General features: G+C 40.4%; 1 protein-coding gene across 2 annotated transcripts; it reads left to right on the top strand.

Annotated features, from left to right (window-relative positions):
* The first annotated feature begins 1,374 nt into the window (after window positions 1–1,374).
* Window positions 1,375–20,889, top strand: PPIL4 (peptidylprolyl isomerase like 4). 2 transcript variants are annotated; one of them, XM_419663.8, is made up of 13 exons: window positions 1,375–1,473; window positions 2,129–2,196; window positions 2,287–2,351; window positions 4,438–4,555; window positions 5,702–5,844; window positions 6,593–6,689; window positions 8,109–8,225; window positions 9,423–9,547; window positions 11,859–11,925; window positions 12,798–12,909; window positions 14,159–14,255; window positions 14,855–14,993; window positions 20,465–20,889. In XM_419663.8, the coding sequence occupies exons 1-13, from the start codon at window positions 1,404–1,406 to the stop codon at window positions 20,681–20,683; spliced, it is 1,437 nt and encodes a 478-aa protein (XP_419663.5). In that variant the 5' UTR covers window positions 1,375–1,403; the 3' UTR covers window positions 20,684–20,889. The 2 variants fall into 2 exon arrangements, with proteins under 2 accessions (XP_419663.5, XP_046795133.1); XM_046939177.1 differs by having other exon boundaries at window positions 1,375–2,043.
* The last annotated feature ends 16 nt before the right edge of the window (window positions 20,890–20,905 follow it).

The raw sequence follows: 20,905 nt of genomic DNA, 5'->3' as shown, positions 1-20,905 counted from the left end.
GCCTGGTGAATCCTAGATGTGCAAAAGCAAGCTACAGCACTGTGGTGTTCTATGTATGGGAGGGATTATTTAAGTGCTTACAACACGTATGAGACACGTAATAATATAATAACATATACAAATACAAGGACTCAAGGCTCGCTGACCTGCAGAACACTTCAGCAAAGCTTGGGCTGTGTTATCAGCTCACTTCAAGGAACTCAGGAGCTCAATGGGATGGAACAGAAGAACACCTGTTGTTTTTTGAATGTCATTGAATGTGTCCTTCCAGTGGTTTCTTCCCCCCCCCCCCCCCCCCCCTTAATTCTTTCCCCTTTCTCCCAATCTTTCGCACATCCATCTCTTCTGTCCTGGCCTGCATTAGAAATAGCGTGACCAGCAGGAGCAGGGAGGTAATCATCCCCCTGTACTCAGCACTGGTGAGGCTGCACCTCAAGTATTGTGTCCAGTTTTGGGCCCCTCACTACAAGAAAGACATCGAGGCCCTGGAACGTGTCCAGAGAAGGGCAACGAAGCTGGTGAGGGGTCTGGAGCACAAATATTATGAGGAGCGTCTGAGGGAGCTGGGATTGTTCAGTCTGGAAAATGGTTTTCAACAAATGTCATTTCTTCCTCACTTTTCCCAGGCTTTCATCAGTCTCACAGCACAGGGGATGTCATAACAGTGTAAATATTTAGTGCAAATGATACAATTTCTGTGAATGACTAAAAAATTATTGTCGTTATTTATTTTTTTCTCTTCATTATTTCACAAGTTCAGTTGGATGGGACCTGCAGAGGTGCCTTTTTCCGCTGCCTGACCACGTCAGGGCTGAGCAGCACGTTATTGAGGGCATTGCCCAAACACTTTTTGACTGCTGACAGCTGTGGGCACCACCCACCTCTTCAGGAAGCCCGTTGCAGGGTTTGACCACTTAATGCTAAAGAAGTCTTTCCTAATGACCAGCCCAAGCCTCCCCTGGCACAGATGTGGGTGCTTTCTTACTGAAGGGCAAAGCGGGAGCTCTGAAAGCAGCAGGTAAATAGTTACACCTCAGCCAGCACGGGCCTGCACAAGGCCAGTGCACTTATGGCTTCGGAGTAATAAGCGCGTTGTGCGATTGTGCTTCCTTCTGTCACTAACTGCCATACAGGGTGGCTCAAAAACAGCCTTCCATCGACGCATGCTGGGTGCACGAGCTGGGAATAAGCTCGTGGAAACATCACAACGCTGCACAACGCCACCGATGGCTCTGAGACTTGCACACTAGCGCAGTACCGCCGGCACGGGGCCCGGCCCGCCGCCGACCCCAGGCGCCCTGCAGAGCCCGCGATGCGCGGCCTCCTCCGCTCCGGCAGGGGGCGTCGCCGCGGCGGGCAGGGCCGGGCCGGGTCGGGTCGGGCTGGCAGAGCGAGAGGTGAACATGGCTGTGTTAGTGGAAACCACGCTGGGCGACCTGGTGATCGACCTCTACACGGAGGAGCGGCCCCGCGGTAGGAGCGCGGCGGGCCGGGCCAGGGGGAGCCGAGCGTTAGGTGGCGGCGGGGCGGGCCGCGGGGCTGGGACCGTGCGTGGGGCACCGCCGTGCTGGGCGCTCCGCGGCGCCGCCATTTGGCGCCCGCGACGCTGCCCGGGGTTGTAGCCGCTCCTCGGCTGGCAGCATCCACTGGGGGGAAGGGGCCGAGGCCTGGTGGCCTCCTCTAGTGCGCTCAGCCCGGGCTTTGGGAACTCTGTGCTGACTCCGGGTCCATAGGAGGGTCAGAGGTTCTGTGGTATCCGCGGGTCTCTGAAGTATTTACAAACACCGACTGCTGCTGGAAAGCTTATTTGTCTCTGCAACAGTGTGTTTATACATGTAACACACGCTGAAAATATTGATCAGTGACAGTGTTTGGCACTGAAAAGCAGCAGTGGCCTTCTGTCCTGGCTGCTCTGAAGGAACTGGGGAGGGGAAATGCGTTCCTGCGTATGCAACTCTACTAAGGAGACCTTACAACGTCTCTGACAGTGCTTATAAGCCCTGTGCTGCCAAGTCTTCACACACCTGTCCCAAAAGCAGCTTTGTACGCACTGAGTCATAAATCTATTGCATCTGTTCTTATTAGTCCCAGCGTTTTCTTTGCTAAATATAAGTATCATTTCTTTCAGCTTGCCTGAATTTTCTGAAGCTCTGCAAAATCAAGTACTACAACTACTGTCTTATTTATAATGTGCAGGTGAGTATTCTCAGGTTTTGGTGTGGTGTTTTGTTTGTTTGTTCAAATTCACAAACGTGACAGCATCTTACATATTCTTCTTTGTGACAGAGAGACTTTATCATACAGACAGGTGACCCGATGGGAACTGGCCGTGGAGGTGAATCTATATTTTGGTAAGTAAAATGTCTGGTGTTTAATCAACAGAGAAGTCATGTGGATGCAAAGGGTTGCACTTTGATTGCCTTCAGCTCTTTTGGGGCAGAACTGTTGTTTGGAAGTGAAATTGTTGATGCATAAGCTTCTTTGGCTATTATAGCTGAATACTTCTTTAGGTCCTATGCTGCTTTTGACCATTCAGAAATATTTTATGGACAGCATTCTATCTCCAACCTTAGAAGCGAATTTACAACAAGCTGTATATAAATTTCTATTCATTTCTGAGTGAGCAGATAACTAGGTTTGGTTTTGTAAGATGAGAACCATAACTAGATTCTCTGTAGAAGGCACAATCATTAGCAGTTTGTTTCCATATATATATATATATATATATATATAGTAACAAAATGTATTTAACTGGGCAGGAGGAGAACACAGAGGCTGTGCTTCATTTCCCCTGTGCATTCTTACACCCTAAGCAATCCTGCTGTCCTGAAAACTTACCTGCATTCATTTTAATCATGCTGAATGTGTACTGGGAATTCAGTTTCCTTGTTAAAAATGTTAGTGGTCAGGAATGTGAAGACTGAAGAAATTCGCACAGCTATGGTGGAACCTGGCAAAATATGTGTGTTCTGTATGTTTCATTGTAGAATCATAGAGTAGGTTGATAGGGACATTAAAGATCATCGAGCTCCAATCCTCTGCTGTAGGCAGAGTTGCCAAGGATTTCTTGAGGGTTTTAAAGGATTCGTTTGAAATTGCTGTTAAAAATAGAATGAAAATTGCAGAGCAGAACTAAAAACCTGAGGTGGTGGAGAACACAGTATACTGAGATAAATAGCTCAGTTTGAACAGAGCTAGTGTTGCTAGACCACTGTTGACTTCTGTAAGTCTGACCTGTCAGAGCCTTTAAATAGAAAACTTTGAGCATGTGAAATCTGTCATGATCTTGGAAGCAGTTTAATTGTGCTAAGCAGATGCAAGTCTGGGTGCATATGCTTACTAGGCCTAAGCTGTTTCTTCTCTGCCTGTGAGCAGATGAAGTTTGTTTTGATACTGTTCTTTTATAAGGATGGTTTTGGCCCATTAGTACAGCAGGTGGGGAAGGATTGTGTGATAAGGGAATGGTGGATACTGTCCTGCTGCTAGCAGGGAGAACAGCAATGTTCATTCCTGCTGAAGTCCACAGAACTGACGTTTCTGTTCTTGCTACCCTGGAAACTGTTGCAGGGAAACTTCAATTTGAATATTCTCTTCATAAAGGCTTACAGCCATTTAGCAAAATAAGTTCAAACACAAATTTGGACAAATGTGTATATTGATCACTTCTCCATCAATTATGGAGAGAGGCAAAAATCAAGAATAGACCAAAAATGAAAAACATTTTAATGATTTGCTGTATCCTGTGTACATTAAGGTACTGCGTACAGTTCTGTGTGTATGGTGAACTGAGCATACAGGCAGATTTAGTGGCTTTCTGTTTGTCATGGAAGAGAAATTGGAAGCATAAAATGTTACAGTTTTACAGTGTAGGCTTAATTTATTTTGATGGAAACTTCTTACTGAAATATGCGTTCCCTTCTTGCCCTAGAAGAATGTTGTGTGCTGCATTAGAACCATATAAACAAGCCTCCAGAAAACGTCTGTGAAAGGCTTCAGAAAAAAAAAGATCTATTTTCTGTAATATGTAGTAGATTATATAAGTGTACACGTCCATAAAAAATATGCACAGATACAATGTAAATTCAGGCTTTAGTGATTGAATCATAGAATCACCGAGGTTGGAAAAGACTCCAAGATCATCCAGTACAACCATCCACCTTTCACCACTATTTCCCCACTAAACCATGCCAGTACGATATCTAAACGTTCCTTGAACACCTCCAGGGATGGTGACTTCACCACCTCCCTGAGCAGCTTGTTCCAGTGCCTGCCCACTCTCTTGGAGAAGAAGTGTTTCCTAATGTCCAACCTCAATCTCCCCTAGTGCAAGGGCCAATTTAAGAAAGAAAAAAGGTTTTGTTTTTTGTTTTACAGCATTCATTTATCTCGCTTTTAAAAATTCATTCTCCTCGTAACATGTTTATTCTATGTTTTCAGTAAGCTGTATGGTGATCAAGCTAGATTTTTTGAGGCCGAAAAAGTGCCTAGAATTAAGCACAAGAAAAAGGGAACGGTGTCAATGGTGAACAACGGCAGCGATCTGCATGGATCACAGGTCAGCATACGGGGTTGGGAGTAAGTCTCAGTATACGTCTAAGTAAGAAAAATGAAAATTCCTTGAATTTGCAACGTTGACAACAATGTTGTCATCTCAACAGCATCATCTTATCATAGAATCATGGAATGGTTTGGGTTGGAAGGGTCCTTTGAGATCATCTAGTTCCAGCCCCCTGCTGGAGGCAGACACGACCCTCTAGACCAGGTTGCTCACAGCCCCATCCAGCCTGGCCTTGAATGCCGCCAGGGAGGGGGCATAATGTGGTCAAAAGGCCTGTACAAAAAGGGCCATAGATGAGTATTTCTCATTGTGTTCCAGGTGCCAATAGTTATTTGATTGCTGAGAAGAGGTTGAAATGCTCGGATTCAAATCCTGTCCTAGAAAGATTTGATAAATATTGTTAGAATTTAATCCTCTTCTTTTTTTTTCCTTCTGTTCATTCACTTTTGTTAATAACGTTATATGATTTAGCTGATCTATGGAGTGGGCAGGAAGAAAACCTGTAGTTAAATGAACCTGTAGTTAAATGTTCCATCTTAAGTTTGGAAACTGCATTCAGAATTTGTATGTGTGGTTATATTGTGTTAATGCACGCTTTAATATCCTCGCCAAAATTATTATGAAACAGTTTTTGAAAGTGATGTTGTTTCCAGTTCATCTGTGCTAAGCTTTTGCTGCGGGTGTGTTTGAAGCCCTGTCTCATGTAACGATACTATTTCTGAATAATTATTTTGGATGCATTGTCACTTTTATGGGTTATAATTCCTCACGTAAAACATCCATGCATTTAAATTGAAAAATGATTTTTTTTTTACATGATCAAATTGCAACTTAAAGCCCTATTTCTAGTTCTGTTCTAAAGTTCTATTCCACCTAGAGCTTCTTGTAATCTGTGGAGTTAATTTTTCTGCTTCTATGCATTGTAAGCTAAAAAAGAAAACCAAGCAACATAATTATTATGTAGTCTTTTATGAAGAAACAATGGCATTTGTGTTTACAGTTAAGAATGCAGTCTGCTAGCATGTATGCAGGCATGTGGCAATCAATGCAGTTCCCACTGGCATTACCATAGCTGCTCTGTGGGGAAAGAAACAATCCAGGAAAAAAAAATTACTGTGGATGATTTTGTATCTTCTTCTGTAGTTTCTTATTACAACAGGGGAAAACTTGGATTATCTGGATGGTGTGCATACAGTGTTTGGGGAAGTGACTGAAGGCATGGATGTACTGAAGACAATTAATGAAACCTTTGTGGATAAGGATTTTATCCCGTATCAGGATATCAGGTGTGATTGCATTTAACCTCACTTTTTGAGGGATATCATATAATCTAAGAACTTTATCTTTTTGGAGACTAAATTAATATAGCAATATAAAGTGAGTTGTATGTGGTATCGAAAATATTCTCTTGTCTTATTCTCTTATTATTGGTAAAATGCTTTATAATCATGTCTTAATAGGAATTTCTGCTAAAAGGAACTTAGTATTTATTATGGAAGTGTGTCATGAGTTAACATTAGTTGTGAGCCATAAATCTGTAAATCAGTATAGATGTGTTCTCATATGGACTCTACATTTTATATAGAGTTGTTTAAGACCTCTGTAAACTTGCAGAACAGGGATGGAAGTGTCCAATCTAAACCATAAGGCACTAAACTGGTGATGGATACCAGAATAATTGGTGGTTGCTCTGAGCAGTTTTGTGCCTTTTGATTCTTTGGTGAATTCTCTGTGTAGTTCGAGGAATTATGAAGCAGCAAAAAGGTAAAATGTTGCTTGATATTGGACTTTACTAAACTGTAGACTGGAAATAGCTCTCTAGGAAAACAAGCAGGTACTGAAATAAGAAGACGTATAAGAAAATGTGCATCTGTTGCCTTTACAGAAGCATCGGTTTTAGTATTTACAAGCATATACTATGTTTGACATTTTGGGATATAGCTGGGAATCACCAGGGCTGGTTTCCTTTTACTTGAATAAAGATACTTTTATTTGCTTGTGACTGGTGCTGATCTTGATGTTGCTTTCTATTAGGATCAATCATACAGTAATTCTGGATGATCCATTTGATGATCCACCTGGCTTGCCTATTCCTGATCGCTCACCAGAGCCTACTAAGGAACAGCTAGATGTGAGTCTTGGTGATGGCTTCCTGGGGGAAAGCTGGGAGAAAGGGACCAATTCATTTAATTCTGTTAGTCACCAGCACAGGCTTTGTCAAAATCTGTATCTTTAATACTTTGTAAATTCTTTAGCACAGGAGGATAAGAGATGCTTTTCTACTACGCCAGCTTGAGTTCTGATACATGAAATGCTGGTCTTCTGTTTGGGGATATTGTTGGGTTTAATCAAATATCTGTTTAATCTGTCAAGAAAATGATAAAAAGAAGTTACTTGAGCGACTTGCTGTCCTGTGGTGGAATAAGTTTGGAAAGCCATATTTCATATTTCTAATTAAAGACTATTTAAGCACAACATTCAGAATATTCACCTCTGATGTTACTTACTGTTTTTGTGTGCTCTTCTGGTAGAACACAAATATTACTACATTTTTGAATATGAAATTGCTTGTTGTTGGTTTACTTTTGTATGAGAAATGTTCTGTTTGTGTTTCAGTGTAAGCATTCTTGGTTATGCTTTTGAGTTATGTCTCCAAGCATACATACTGCTGTGGTGTATTTGTTCAGACAGAAGGAATGTGCTACAAGTTTAGTTGTAGTGAATAACTTAGCAACTTTCCTAACTGCATGCTGTGCCTAAGTGATAGTATCTCTATATGGATGCAGTTCTTTCAAGCAATGAATACATTAGTTAGAGAGAATACTGTTTGTCTTTAAGCCTAATGATATACAATTGCAAGATTGAAATTAGGTTTTTGAGGTACATCTGTACTCTGCTTAATCTCTCATGTACCATCAGATCTGCTAAACAGTGGAAGGAGTTTTACATCTCACTGCCAAACTTGGCAGAAAGTTGAAAGCTTGCACTTATTTCCCCCCCTGCCTGTAGCACAACAGAAGATACAGCTTTTGATGTAGATGTATTTGTAGGAACAGCAGTTTTCTAGAGACGTTGATGAGGGAAAAACCTGAAGCTTCAAATCTTCCTGGTGGTAGATGTGAAGAAATATTTTGTTGCCGTTGTTGCAGTACGTTATATTTAATAATATGGTCTCATTAGACACAACAGAAATAGCGGTGTTCGTTATTTTCATTTCTGGCAGGAACTATCTAGATTAGAAATGAGCTGATATTTGTGGTGAGTTGTTGAGTGTGAGATGGATTTGTAAAAGAATCTAGAAGACCAAACTGTGTACAGTTCAAATTGGGCCTGAAAGTTCACATATAGTTTATGGTGCCTGAAGCTCGTGAGGACAGCATCTTCTCTTTTTAACCTGAGTGGAGAGAACAGAAGGAAAGACCAGTTCTGCAGAGATACATCACTGGAGCATTTCTCTTGTCTTGAGGGGCAGAAATGATATCCAAGTAATATTTGGAAATTGAGAACTTTTGGCCAGGAGTTTAATTAGCTTTTACTTTAATTTTTTCAGAGTGGAAGAATAGGAGCTGATGAAGAAATTGATGACATGAAAGGACGGTCTGCAGACGAAATAGAAGAAGTTCAGGCAGAAAAAGAGGCAAAAACTCGTGCCATTCTTCTGGAAATGGTGAGCATCATTTTCTATTTACCTTTCTGGTGCTATTTCTGTTTCTGTATATGCGTGTGCTTGTTGTATTACGTGTAGAAAGATGTATGCTGTTTATCTTGAAATTGCTGCTATAGTGTCATGGCTCAGAATCCGTGCTATTACACATTTGTGGTATAATGAAAAGAAGTAAGCATGAGCACTTGATGTTTGTGACTTGTAGGAAGTGGTTTTCTGATAAAGCCAGTGCTATGTCATTTTCAAGGCCAGGAGGAGGGCTTTATAAAAACTTGTTAGGATGCATCCAGTTTTAAAACTTAACATACATAATGTGCTGCTGAATGTCTTTAATCCCCAAAAAAGGTTTGTCCTGCATGGGAGAGAGCTGAGCAAACCTAAAATAGACTCTTCATGGTAGTGGCACTGAGTTTACATTAATCCAGTGTGTAACGGCTGTCTGCCTCTGTGGGGTTATCTGAAATTTAACATTAGCCACAGTGTTGCAGAAGATCTACAGCCGTGTGTTCTTGTTTTGCATCAGCATTGGGCCACTGATCTGTTTTCTGGATAAAGCTGTCTTTAAAGAAAAACACCAAAAAGGCAAGGGGGAGTGGGAACAGGTGTGATAATGGGCATTGCTGGGTAGTATGCAGTAGGGAGCAATGTTTTATAAGCTGAAGAGATTAAAAAAAAATGCCATGTATTGTTTGTTTTGCTGACTTAAAAAAAAACAAACCTGAAAACCCTCAGCTGCTTGTTTGATTGTTCCTTTGTCAAAACCATCAACTTCTGTGGCATTGCCACGTGAAAAAGCTATTTTCTGAAATACGTTCCTTACTTGTGTTGTTTTGCTTATCTAATGAATGTACATTTAACTTTTTCTTAGCATATTAAGTAAAATAGAGATAAGTTGTTTAATATCACTTTCATTCAGGTTTTGTAAAGAAGTGCTGCAATTCAGTGGGAGGTGTTGTGATTATTTGTATTTTCCTCTGAAACTAAAATTGCTGGTTTTCATGTGGGGATTTTGACCAGAGGTTTCATACATCATTGTTGTGTGCACTGTAAGCAAGTGTTGCCTCTAAGTAGGCACGAGTGCTGGCTCCCTTCTGTCTTTATGAACAAAGTTGTGTGATTTTAATTTCTCATCTTTATTAAGCTAGGATGAACTAAAATTTATGGACGGAAATGATGGAAGTCTATTTCTGAACTCCACAGGTGGGAGACTTACCAGATGCAGAAGTCAAGCCACCAGAAAATGTGCTGTTTGTTTGTAAACTGAATCCCGTGACCACAGATGAAGACCTAGAGATAATATTTTCACGGTTTGGTCCAATTAAAAGGTAATTATTGCACTGTGAAACAGAAAGCTTTCTTAAAACTGAGCATGATACCCATCAATCCTATTTAGGTTTAGCTGTTAAGTAGTTAGTCTGGTGTGTCTAGTAACTTACCTTCTGTCGGACCTCAGCAATGGTGATACAGAGTCACATCTCACCAGCTGAATATCCTGTCCCCACAGTAGCTTTAAGTGAACACCTAGGGGAAGTACAGGAGCAAGTGAGACAAATATGGTACTTCCCCCAGTCCCCCACCCTCTCCCTCCTTTCAGTAGTTGACAGCTCAGCCACTACGTAAGCTAGATACAGGCTCTGGGTGTTTTTTTTTTTCTGAGAATTTGTACAGTTTGGATAAAGCAGTACACATTTGTAGCAAGCAGAATGTTGTTTGTTAAGGTGTTCCCTATGCCTGTTGTCTTTGTCAGCTTTGAGCTTGGCTCCTTGTAATTCTTCTTCTGCCAGCTCCTTTTCTATTCTTCTGTTTTCACCTCAAGACGAGAGGACCAGAACTGCTTACAGCATTAAAGAAATTACAGAGTTATGGTGGCACAGTGATATTCTCCACTTTACTTTCAGTACCTTTTCTAATTACTCCTGGGGCTGTGAATGCTTTAAAACCTGGGCTGTTTTCACAGTGTTGATTTCACAAAAAAAAAATCATACAAATTTTAGAGTCTCTCTTTAATGGTAATTGCCAGCTCAGATTCTATCTTTTTTCACAAGGCACAATTAGGATTTTTCTCCCCATGCTCATATGACTGTATTTATCTGCCCTGATTGTCACTTTCTACTTAGTTGTTCAGTTGGACTCCTAGGAACTTTGCAATTGTTTCCAGTCTTTAACTATTTAATATTATCAGCAAAGTCCATGAGTGACCTCCTTACTTTCTCTAAGAGAGAATGACTATTTACTATGTCTTGCACTTGCTTATTAGAACAATGATTTCGTATGCTGTTATTGCTTGGTTTCCCCCAAACCCTTTGTTGCAGGAATTCCAGAGCAATTTCAGAAGTGTATCACTCTCACTACCCCCTTTAAAGAACTTCAGTTAGGTGTATTGAGGTAGTCTCAAGTAGGTCCTATTTATTCAGATGCTCACTGTGTCAGTCTTGTGTTACTTTTCTGTTGTTTTATGCAGGACTGGCAGTATGCATACAGACCTGCAGACTACCAGATCCTTCACTAGACTCTGTAGGATGTATGTGAGAAATTGGCATTGCATTGCCATCCTTACAACTGGGGCATAATTTCTAGATGTCCTAGAGATTTTTTACAGTTTTTTTTCTCTGTCAGTTTGTTTAATAAACTCTTCTGCAGTCCTTCCACTTTCAGATAGATCCTCAAAGAGAAAGGATGTTGCACATGTCCTGCTTTCACGGAATCACAGACTCCCCCTTAATTCTCACCCACAAGCTCTCCTCTGGATCATCATTCACCCTCAAGTGGAGCTTGATACATTCTGGTTGCTCTCACATAAAAAGCAACTCTGCTGCATTGCCCTGCTGGCATGACTTTCCTAAAAATGTCAGCCATCCATGACAGCATTCTGTTATGCAGCTGTCCCACCGTGTCTTCATGATCATGATAAGGTCATGGATCTGTGACCTCATACAGATCTCTAGTGCTTCCTGTTTAATTCTCATGCTGCGTGCATTAGTATCCAGGCACTTTAGGGAAGAAGAGGGTGCAGGTATCCCTGGTGGGATACTTTCTTCACAATTAAGAGTCACAGAATCTTCACAGAAGAGTCACAGAAGGCTTCAGCAAAGAATTCATATAGCTTGTCTGAGTAGTCTTTTCTCCTTTTTCTTTTTTTCATCTTGACCATCTTGTGGATTGTGTGTTAAATCCTAGTATGTTAGTTGCTCAGTGCAGATGAAGGACGTTCAAGTCTCACATTGATATCCCATTTACTGTACTTGCTGACTGTTTCAAACTTTGTGACCAGAATTCTCACATTATAAGTAAGAGTTTGGCAATACTTATGCAACACTATAATTATTTCCATTTTGCATTTCCTAATCCAGTAGTTTATTTCATCAGAATTTCATCCCTAGCTCTCCAGTTCATCCCTATCTCACATTTCAAGTTAAGGACTTGTGAGTTAAGTGTAATAGTTACTCAGTTGATTAATGTCACATGTGAAGCACTACCACCTTACCAGGGGTCTCAGAATCAACTGTTACAATATTTTTAGGCCTGCTTTTTTTCTTTTATATTTTAACTGTTAATCTTCCTTTTAATCAAAGCTTGCCTGTCCTATGCTTCTTGCTCCAGAAGCACTGACATTTTAATTTCATGTCAATTTTTCAGCTGTGAAGTCATTCGAGACTGGAAGACTGGTGAATCTCTGTGTTATGCTTTCATCGAGTTTGAAAAGGTATGGTTTTTAATTATGCTGTATGTGGATTTTGCTTATGAGAGTTCATTTTCAGTATACTTCCATTAAAGAAGGACAGTAAAATCTTCAAGTGCGGGGTAGCTAACATTTTCTCTCACTGACTTAATTACAGAAATTGTAGGTCCTAAACCAGGCCAAAGTGTTGATTCAGCCTACCAATACCAACATGTACTTAGCCTATCTTGAAGCCAGTGGGTTTGGAGCGGGTCCTTTTATTTCCCAGAGCACACTTTCTAACAGGTTTGAGGAGTAAAAGAAGGGAATTCTAGGAGGAGATGGAGGAGTGCCGCATAAAGAGAGGAGAAAGAATCGAGGACGGTAGATGGGTGTCTGCAGTACTGTACCCTATATTCCATTTGTAAATTGTGTCAGCTTTAAGCTGCTCTTACAGTGTTGTTGATAGAAGTTTTCTTTATGGTGTATAACTTCTTTACAGAGACTTTCTGTTAGTCTCTAATCTGTGAGGAAAACTAGGCAACACTGGAAAAGTCAGAAGACTCTTCTTTAGCCTACCTGTGTACTTAAATAGAGCTTTTGTTACCTATGTTGTTGTTGTCCTTTTTTTCCCTTTTTTTTTTCCTCCAAATGTTACATGTGCTTTTTAAAGTGGTGAGGTAAAGTGGAAGAACAGATGGAATTTGGACTGTTTACATTGGGACAAAGCATAATTCTTTCTTTTGAAATGGCACAATGCAAAAACTGCTGTGGTTTGGACAATTTTAGAAAAATACTCTGTGGAATGTTGTTTGGAAAGTGTGTACCAGTGAGCAGTTGAGTTGTGTTTGAGCTCTTTGTTGAATACTCTCATGAAATAGTCACGAGTGCACGTTTTCTGGAAATGTTAATATCAGGAGGAAGACTGTGAGAAAGCCTATTTCAAAATGGACAACGTGCTGATAGATGACAGGCGGATACATGTGGATTTTAGCCAGTCTGTTGCAAAGATTAAGTGGAAAGGAAAAGGTAGGTACACTTGTGATTCTTTGACTCATAATTTAATAAGCTGTCACTTTTGAGCTATAAATTATCATGTAAAGAGAAGCAATTAAGAGCTCATATCATCTCATTTCTGGGGATGTGAACTTCTGGGCAGCATAGGAACACAGAGTAACAAAGTTTCTAGCTCTTCTATTCATTTCTGCCATGAGGAAGAGTGGAAGGGTTTCCTACTGCTACGTTAAGGGTAGGTCAGAAAGAAAATTTGTTGCCACAGATTGTCTTTTACCTGATAGATTTTTGCCAGTAAATCATGAACTCCCCATCTCAAACTTCTAAAGTGATGCCTTTTGGAGATAGTTACTAGCAGCGTAGTATAGCAGTACACTGTTACTTTCTCGGTACTTTTCATTATTTAATGTATATCAATTGAAGGTGCAGGACAAAAAGTGAATATTTAGGCTAGGGTTATCACCTCTGTAGGCCGACCTTATTGTATAGCTTGTGTTAGCCTGTATTAACTGAATTACATGGAATTTTTTTCTTTATCTGGGGCAACGTAGATCTAAATTGTCCTAAATATTGGAAAGCTAACTATTTTGTCATTTTTCTTGGGTTTATCTGGTACCCATAGAATGACCGAGGCAAAGTACTGTCATTCCCCTTCGGTTGCCGTTTCTGACCTAGCTGGGCAATAGCGCGGTTTCAGGTATGACCGGGAGATGGCAGCACGTTGCTATGAAATAGTATCTTGGTCTGTGAGCTGCTATTGCCAAACGAATGGACAGAAAATGCTGTCTGTGATGTCCCTCTTAAATCAACTCATAACACTTTTTGTATAGCTTGTGAATTCAGATGGAGACCTGCAGCTGTCTCAGAGGTTTCCCTCGTGCACCTGAGAGTAGAAAGTCATTTAGTAATGAGGGTAGTCTTTAGGAAACAGAATTCTAAGTAGTGTGATGTCGGTCCTGTAGAGAAAGAGGGACTGAAGCACTTTTTAAATCCTGCTTCGTGGTAATGTTTGTATTTCATCTCCACTGGACATGAGTGAGGAGAAAGCCATATGCTTTTTAATGAGATCTGCAAGCAAGAGAAGCACAGTCATGACCTGTACTACACACTTCCACTCTGTCATCCAGATGTTGGTATGGCTTCTGGAACTATGAATCTCTGCAGGGCTAGGAAGAGCCCTCGAACTCATAAATGGAATGCAGTGATAGGTGTGACTCTTGTTGATTTTTTTAGTTCTGCCAAATGATTTTTTTTCTGCCAACAGGTGGGCAGTACACCAAGGATGATTTCAAAGACTATGAAAAGGAACGTGATAAACCTTCAAAATTTGCTCTCAAAGAGAAGGTGAAACCAAAGCAGGAGTATCCTTTTTCAATCAAAGATATTTTTTGTGCCAAGGAGAGCTTATGAAGGCAGTCTGGGAAAGATTTATATTATCATCATAGTGGATGTTTTTGCTACCACTTCATATAACCATCTCACGTTTGAGGTAGAATTAAGCATTTTGCCTTTTTCGTATGATGACTTGTGTGAATTTAATGAAATCAAAATGTGCTGTTTCACTTTTGTGTTTTATTCAAGTAATAATTGTTTCCTATTTAGAGTCACAGAGTGGCATAAGGCATAACAGAGTTTTTTGGTTTTGCATGGGATCTGCTGTATCCACAATGAAAGAACGGTAGTAACTAAATGATGTTTTGCGATCCTGCTTTCCTTGTGGTGGAAACAGAAAGCAGAAAAGTGTAACGTGTTCAAAGATCCACAGATAGGAAAAAGGTAAAAAAACTGCCATACAGTTTGTCAGGATAAGATTCAGTTGTTTTGGAACAACTGAGTAGAATTTTTCAGTACCTGTATGTCTTGGTAAACCCCGTCTGGTAAATTGGGTTTGTTTCCTTTATGAACTTCTCTGTTCTTATATTTATTAAGTAACAAATGTGTTCTTAACCAATACTATCAGTGCCAAGTATGACCTTGTGCTAGATGAGGAAGAAGAAGAATCTCAAACAAGTCAGTCACATGTGGCTAAAAAACAGAAGAAGAAGAAGCACTACCACTCTGAAGACGAAGAGGATGACAAGAGGACCAAAAAATACAAGGTACTTAGCTCTTGTTGAATTAATTATTTAACTTTATATCAGTTTGTGGCTCTAGTAAGAGAAGCCAGGAAGAAGTAGTCTGATTTTCAACTGAGGACCCTGTGTGCAAAGTCCCACAAAGTACAGCAGCTGTAAATGTACAAAGGCTAATGTCAGTATCTGATTGTGAAGGAGGTTTCCTGGGTCTTTTTGGACTCTGGAAGCGAGGCATGTCTGAGGGGCTTTTCGCCAATGAGAGGCAATATAGCCTCTCATAGGGTAGAAGATCTTCAGCATTTTGAACCTGCTATTCCCAGTCCTAAACCAGAAGTTCATGAAACTTCATGAATGCAAACTATTTCCGATATTCTTGCCAAAACTTTGTGTGTTGGCTTTCTCCCATGTGGAATCAGAAACACAGCCTCTTTGCATTGTCTGTTTATTTATTTTTTTAAGTTCTTTTGGAAGTGTTTATGTAAAATCTGTATGCCTGTTTGCTTGGATCCAGATTGTGCTAGCATGCAGTGCTGTGAGACAGGCTGTGGGGAAGGCTGTGAGAAGGCAGTGGTTCTGCCATTCATTCATTTCACTGCAGCCTCTGCGGTCAGCATTTTCACATTTTTCTGAACCTGTCATAGTCAAGATGCTGATGTTTCATGGGAACTGAATGCCTGCAGTGATTAAGTGGAGGGTCATCTACTCCTGAAATTTGAGCGTTAAGGAGAGGTAAGCTAAGCAGAAAATATAAGCATCCAATACTTGAAGGTGTCTTCAAACAACCTTGCAGAAAGAGATAAGGTTCTGGCTACAGTAAATAGAATCATCCTGGCATGTATTTTGAGTACTGCTTTAAGTGCTCTGTACAGAGAGCATACGTGATTCTGTTGTTGCATTACTTCTTGCTGTGATTCCAAAAATAACTTTTCTCACAAACACTGGCTATGTTTTGTCATTTTTTGTTGCCACTCTTTTGGTCTCTTGCTCATGGGTGATACCAGTCTTCTAATTACTGCTTGTGTACTGACTGGACTGGGATCCTTTGGATGGAGGGGACGATCTGGTCAGATAAGTCCGGAGCATAGAATGTTTGCAAGGGGTCTGCCTTCATGTTGGTTTGAACTTCCTCCAGTCTTTTTGGCTGATTGACAATTTGTTTTCAACGTTCTTGCAACAAATATTTTTTGATGTAAGAGCTTTGCTTGAAGGTTCAGAAAATGCACATACAGAACTGGCTGGTCATGAGTTATCAGCAGAGAACATGTAAAAATCATTCAGATGTCTTTTCACTGTGCTCACATTCACTGTTTGTCTCTACAGACGTTCAGAAAGTGTTGGTGAGTGTCACTGAGCGTCAGTTTTTCTGCACGGAGGCATTCAGTAACACACTTTTGCTTCACATGCATTGGAATATTGGTGGGAAGGTTCAACCTCTATTGCCATATCACTGACATCCACCTCTGATATTGTGTACCAACACCATAAAATAGGAGGCGTTACTTTTGGAGCAGCTGCTGTAAAAGAATATCGTTAAGTTTTTTGTTACTTTATATACATTATTTTAATTTTTATTATTTTTTAATTAAAACATTTACAAAAGAGCAGCGAAACCATAAAGCCAGTGGGATATGTGATCCTGGTTTTGTGAAACCACCACACCAGTCTGGTTTGATGGCAGTGGCTGCAGTTCTTAGTGAGTTCTCGAGGTGTTAGTCAGGGGTTTTTGATGAAATCTTACTCTTCTTGTACTTCATCCCTCAAAATAGCTGCTCACAGATGTGTGTATGGCCACAAATTGCACGAATAAGGCGTGACTGCAAAGTGAGGTGTAGTTCTATCTGGTAAGAGAGGGCTTATAAAAAGTCTGGCCAATAGACACTATCTTACTTTTAATAGCAACTCAATACATTCCATTTGAGAATTGGCACAGAATGTGTTTATGCTGACTTCAAATGGAGTTGCAAATAATAAAAAAAAATGATTTTTCAGCTATCTTGAAACCTGTACTCAAATTCCTTTATCAAAACAAAAAGTACAGCTGTGTATTTTTCACTTTTCACGGGGCCATGTTTAGCCGGTGCATCACAATGCATGAACTTATTTGCCATCACTTGAGACAGTGCCCTGTAGGGTTCTGCCCAGGAAGGGTTAATAGCACAGCGATGTTCTGTTGGTGCTGAGGAAAGAGCTGCTGCCATGATGGCGTGGGGCGGCTGTGGGTTGGACATGCCTGCGCTCATCCAAAGGAGTACAGTGTACTTAGCTCCACACAGAATATCTGTGAGTGATCTGAATGGGACCCTTTGCGGATAAACATTGCTGGCAGCTTAGCACAAAACAGCATGGAACTTTTTGGGTCAATGGTAGCATGTTTAGTATAAGCAAGCAGTTTTCCCTTACTTCTGTTTTAGAAGTAGGAGAAGCATTTGAGGTAAAAACTTAAAAACAAAGCAACAGTTAACCTAGCATAATCAATTGCCAAAGATCACAGTGATCATGTGTCACGTACCAGCTTCTGTCCTGAGCCCTTAGTATGGCAGAGATTTTAAATGACACAGTACAGAGTCCAGTAATAGAAAGTTCTGGCAACTGAAATAGAAGTTGATGCTACCAGCTCCAGCTATGACTGAAGAAAAGGGACTTTTATTTTCTGAATAGTTTCCATGATGTGGAGTTGTTTTTCTGTTCTCTTACTTTTTTTTTTTTTCTTTAGTGTATTTTGACTCATCCCTTTTCTTAGTTTGACACCAGTTTCCTGAATCTTCAGCCTCGGAGTTGAATGTTAAGAAGATATTTTTGAACCCTGTGCTGTTTGATTTGATTCCAGAGGGCTGAAGAGGTAGGGTCTTGTGGCTGCTTTTAGTAGGCAACAGGATGTGGGTCTGGAGCAAGAGGGCTGCATCAGTGTGTGGGTTTGAGAATAGGATTTGGCAGAGTATTTTGATTGCTTCTGCTTGAGATCCACATTATGACTTCGTACCCTTAGCAGCTTTCTGGGTCTGTGGAGGAACGTAGCATCTCTGATGGATTTCTGTTTGACATGGGGTCTCTGAATTTCAGATTTCTGCAGCTTGTCATTTTAGCAAAAATATATTGATCTTTCTGTTTTTAATCTCCTGCTCTTACTGCTTATTGGACAGCGTTTGATTAGGTTTGATCAAAATCTCCTTACTGAAAGGCCGTCTCTGTTTGTTTGATTCTTTTAACCTTTAATTAGTGTGTTTTATGTACACAGAGGTGGTGTACTTTTTATTCTGTGCTTGTAGTCATGGTATTTTAGATTGGCTTACATTCGAGAGTTGTTTGGCACATTACTACTTCTGGCAAAATCGGTCATGGCTTCCAGGGAAGCCTCTTTCTTCCCCTCTTTTAATAACTCCTTTCTCATGTGTTCACTGACACAGTACTGGATCATGGCTTATTTGTTGGCTGATCAGAGGCAGTGATCCTGCATTGGGAAATCTGGACTTCAACAGTAAGAAGAAAATCTGTTTCTAAGTAGTAGTGTTCTGCTTTCAACAGGAAAACAGCATTTTTCTGACTTGGATAGTGCATAAAGGATTCAATTTCAAATACTATTATCACTTCTAATAACGTAGTGTTTTGAAGATGTAACGTTTTTCTATGCCAAAGAATTGAAAAAGGTAAAATCTTACTTAAGGGGAAATATAACTAATCTTTTTGAGAACTAAGATGCAATTCATCCTGTTAATTCAAATTACCATATTGTTTCTTTAATCTGTGGTGGTATTATCTGCCATGCCAACCTTTTTGTGGCACTTGCAGCTTCAGACATGCCCTGTACACCTTTGCCTTAAATGCTTTTTTAAAGATCGCTGCGCTCATCTGGCTCCATGCTCATGTGACTTCTTTAATCCTTTCAGCAAGTTGCCCTTTTCTATAACATTCAAGGCAGGCTATTTGTCATTACATTCAAGTCTTCACTAGCCTTTTCCCTGTAAATGAGGAGTTCTGCTTCTAGCTGGGCCAGCAGACTCCCTCTGATATTGGCTTTGTAGATTTTGTACTGAGAATTGTTCTGTTTTTTTCCCGATTCCCCTCGTGTTCTCCCTCAGCAGCAAAGCACCCTGAAGATGGCAGAGCACCGTGCCCTCCTGCCTGCTTTACTGGCCAGTATTTTTGTCTTGTTCCACTCTGCTCCACGGTTGGGGGGTTCACCTTCTGATGTTCGCTCAGTCCATGACCCAGGGAGGCATGGAACCCAATTTCCTGTTCAAACATGGAAACCAAGGGTTTGGGGTTCATTAGTAACGTATTTGGCAAAATAGTGAAAGAGAAGTTACGCATAATTCTGAAGATGAATGGGCAAACCTCTTGTAAGTAACTGGAAGCAACATTTTTTGTTCTTGTTTATTCAGATTCTAAAGTCTGTACTGAAGTAGTGGTCAACAGTAAAGATGTAGAATAAGCATTTCGTTACCAGTGAGATTACTGTATTCAGCAGCAGCAGAAATTTTTGCTTATGTAGATAAAGATCAAATCTGTGACAGCGCGTGTGTGTTGGTTCCTGGGGTTTTATATTTCTTATTGCAACTGTAGAATTTCAGCATTATCTGCATAATCCTGAAGGCAGAGTTTGCTCTTGGGAGTTTGCTGTGGGGATCGTGCTGGTCGCTGCCTTTCTGGGTAGAAGCCTCCTTCAAGGAGAGTTTCCACTGTTCTTCTAAATAAAGAAAATTTGCTTGTTTGTAAATGTGCTTTAGGTTTTAGCCATACACTATAGTAGATGTTACTACACAATATTTAGAACAGTGAAAACTGAAACTAAGAAAGACATACGATATATGTGGTGCAGGCATTTCTCCTAGCTCATAAAATATATTACAACCCCACTAAATGTGATCTATACTTACCAGAGTGCGTGTTGGTACAAAACTTTCAGGCAGTCATACCTTCAAAAGTGGTCACTGTCTTCTTGATGCCAAATTCTATACGTATATTCCTGCAGGATTTGGAAACTGCCTCTTGTATTTTTTCCTGCCTGTATATCTTAATTGAATAGTAAGAACAAAATAGTTTCTAGTGGTACTTAAGAATGCTGGGAATTCACGTGTTAAAACTTAGTGTTTTTATTAAGAAAATGTTTTGAGTTCTGTGACTTTCCAGGTGAAATGGTAACTTTCAGAAGGATCTTGTTGTTTTAAACTGCTGTGAGGCTGGGGCCCGTATGGGAGTTGGTGTTACCATGTAGTCGTTCCAGCATGTCGTGTGTCGTAAATCTATTGGTGTGGCATTTCACAATCTGACTAATTAATCCATTTCTCCTTCCTTTACTCTAATATGCTGTCAGTGATCTTGTACCATCCACCTATTGCTGCAAGCAGAGCAGGGGTGTGTATGTGTGAATCTGTTTTGAGTAGACTCAGTCTTATACAGTTACAGAACCAACCATTCTTGACTCTTTCAAGTTCTTCTCATGCCTTTGTATTGTTTTCCACTTCTGTAACTGCACGTTCATCCAATTTCTTTAACAGGATTCCGATCGAAAACATGAAGGAGAACGCTGTAGAGAGAAGATGAAGAGTGAGAAGAAAGACAGGCATCGGAGTCGCAGCCGATCTCAAGAGAGAAGTTACAGCAAACATAAAGACAAATACAGAGAAGATGTCCGAATAAGAGACTGGGATAAAAAGAGAGACAGAAGTAGAAGTCCTAAGAAATCAAAAGACAAAGAGAGGTCCAAGTACAGATGATGGAGGAGCAGGAGATACGAGGGAACTAAAATAGTGTTTTCTTCCTGCAATTACAACATGCTGTCATATGACCATGCAAATTCAAAGCAGCTACGTTCTGTCAGCTGTTTGGCCTTACAACTCTTTGAATTCCCATTGTATGACTTGGAGTAAGGCTTGATTCCCAAAAGGTTTTTTTAATAAAATGTTTAACATTTGTGGAATGATTTGAGTCTCCAATAA

This window comes from Gallus gallus, chromosome 3 (assembly GCF_016699485.2).
Source record: "Gallus gallus isolate bGalGal1 chromosome 3, bGalGal1.mat.broiler.GRCg7b, whole genome shotgun sequence".
Classification (NCBI taxonomy): domain Eukaryota; kingdom Metazoa; phylum Chordata; class Aves; order Galliformes; family Phasianidae; genus Gallus; species Gallus gallus.
This window is presented reverse-complemented; position numbering and strand designations above follow the sequence as displayed.

What these genes read in the sequence shown, in the direction of transcription:
- PPIL4 (XM_419663.8), top strand. Translation starts at nt 1,404, where the DNA reads ATGGCTGTGTTAGTGGAAACCACGCTGGGCGACCTGGTGATCGACCTC. An exon ending in GCGATCTGCATGGATCACAG is followed by an intron (nt 4,556 to 5,701) that starts GTCAGCATACGG and finishes CTTCTTCTGTAG; the next exon opens with TTTCTTATTACAACAGGGGA. An exon ending in GATTAAGTGGAAAGGAAAAG is followed by an intron (nt 12,910 to 14,158) that starts GTAGGTACACTT and finishes TTCTGCCAACAG; the next exon opens with GTGGGCAGTACACCAAGGAT.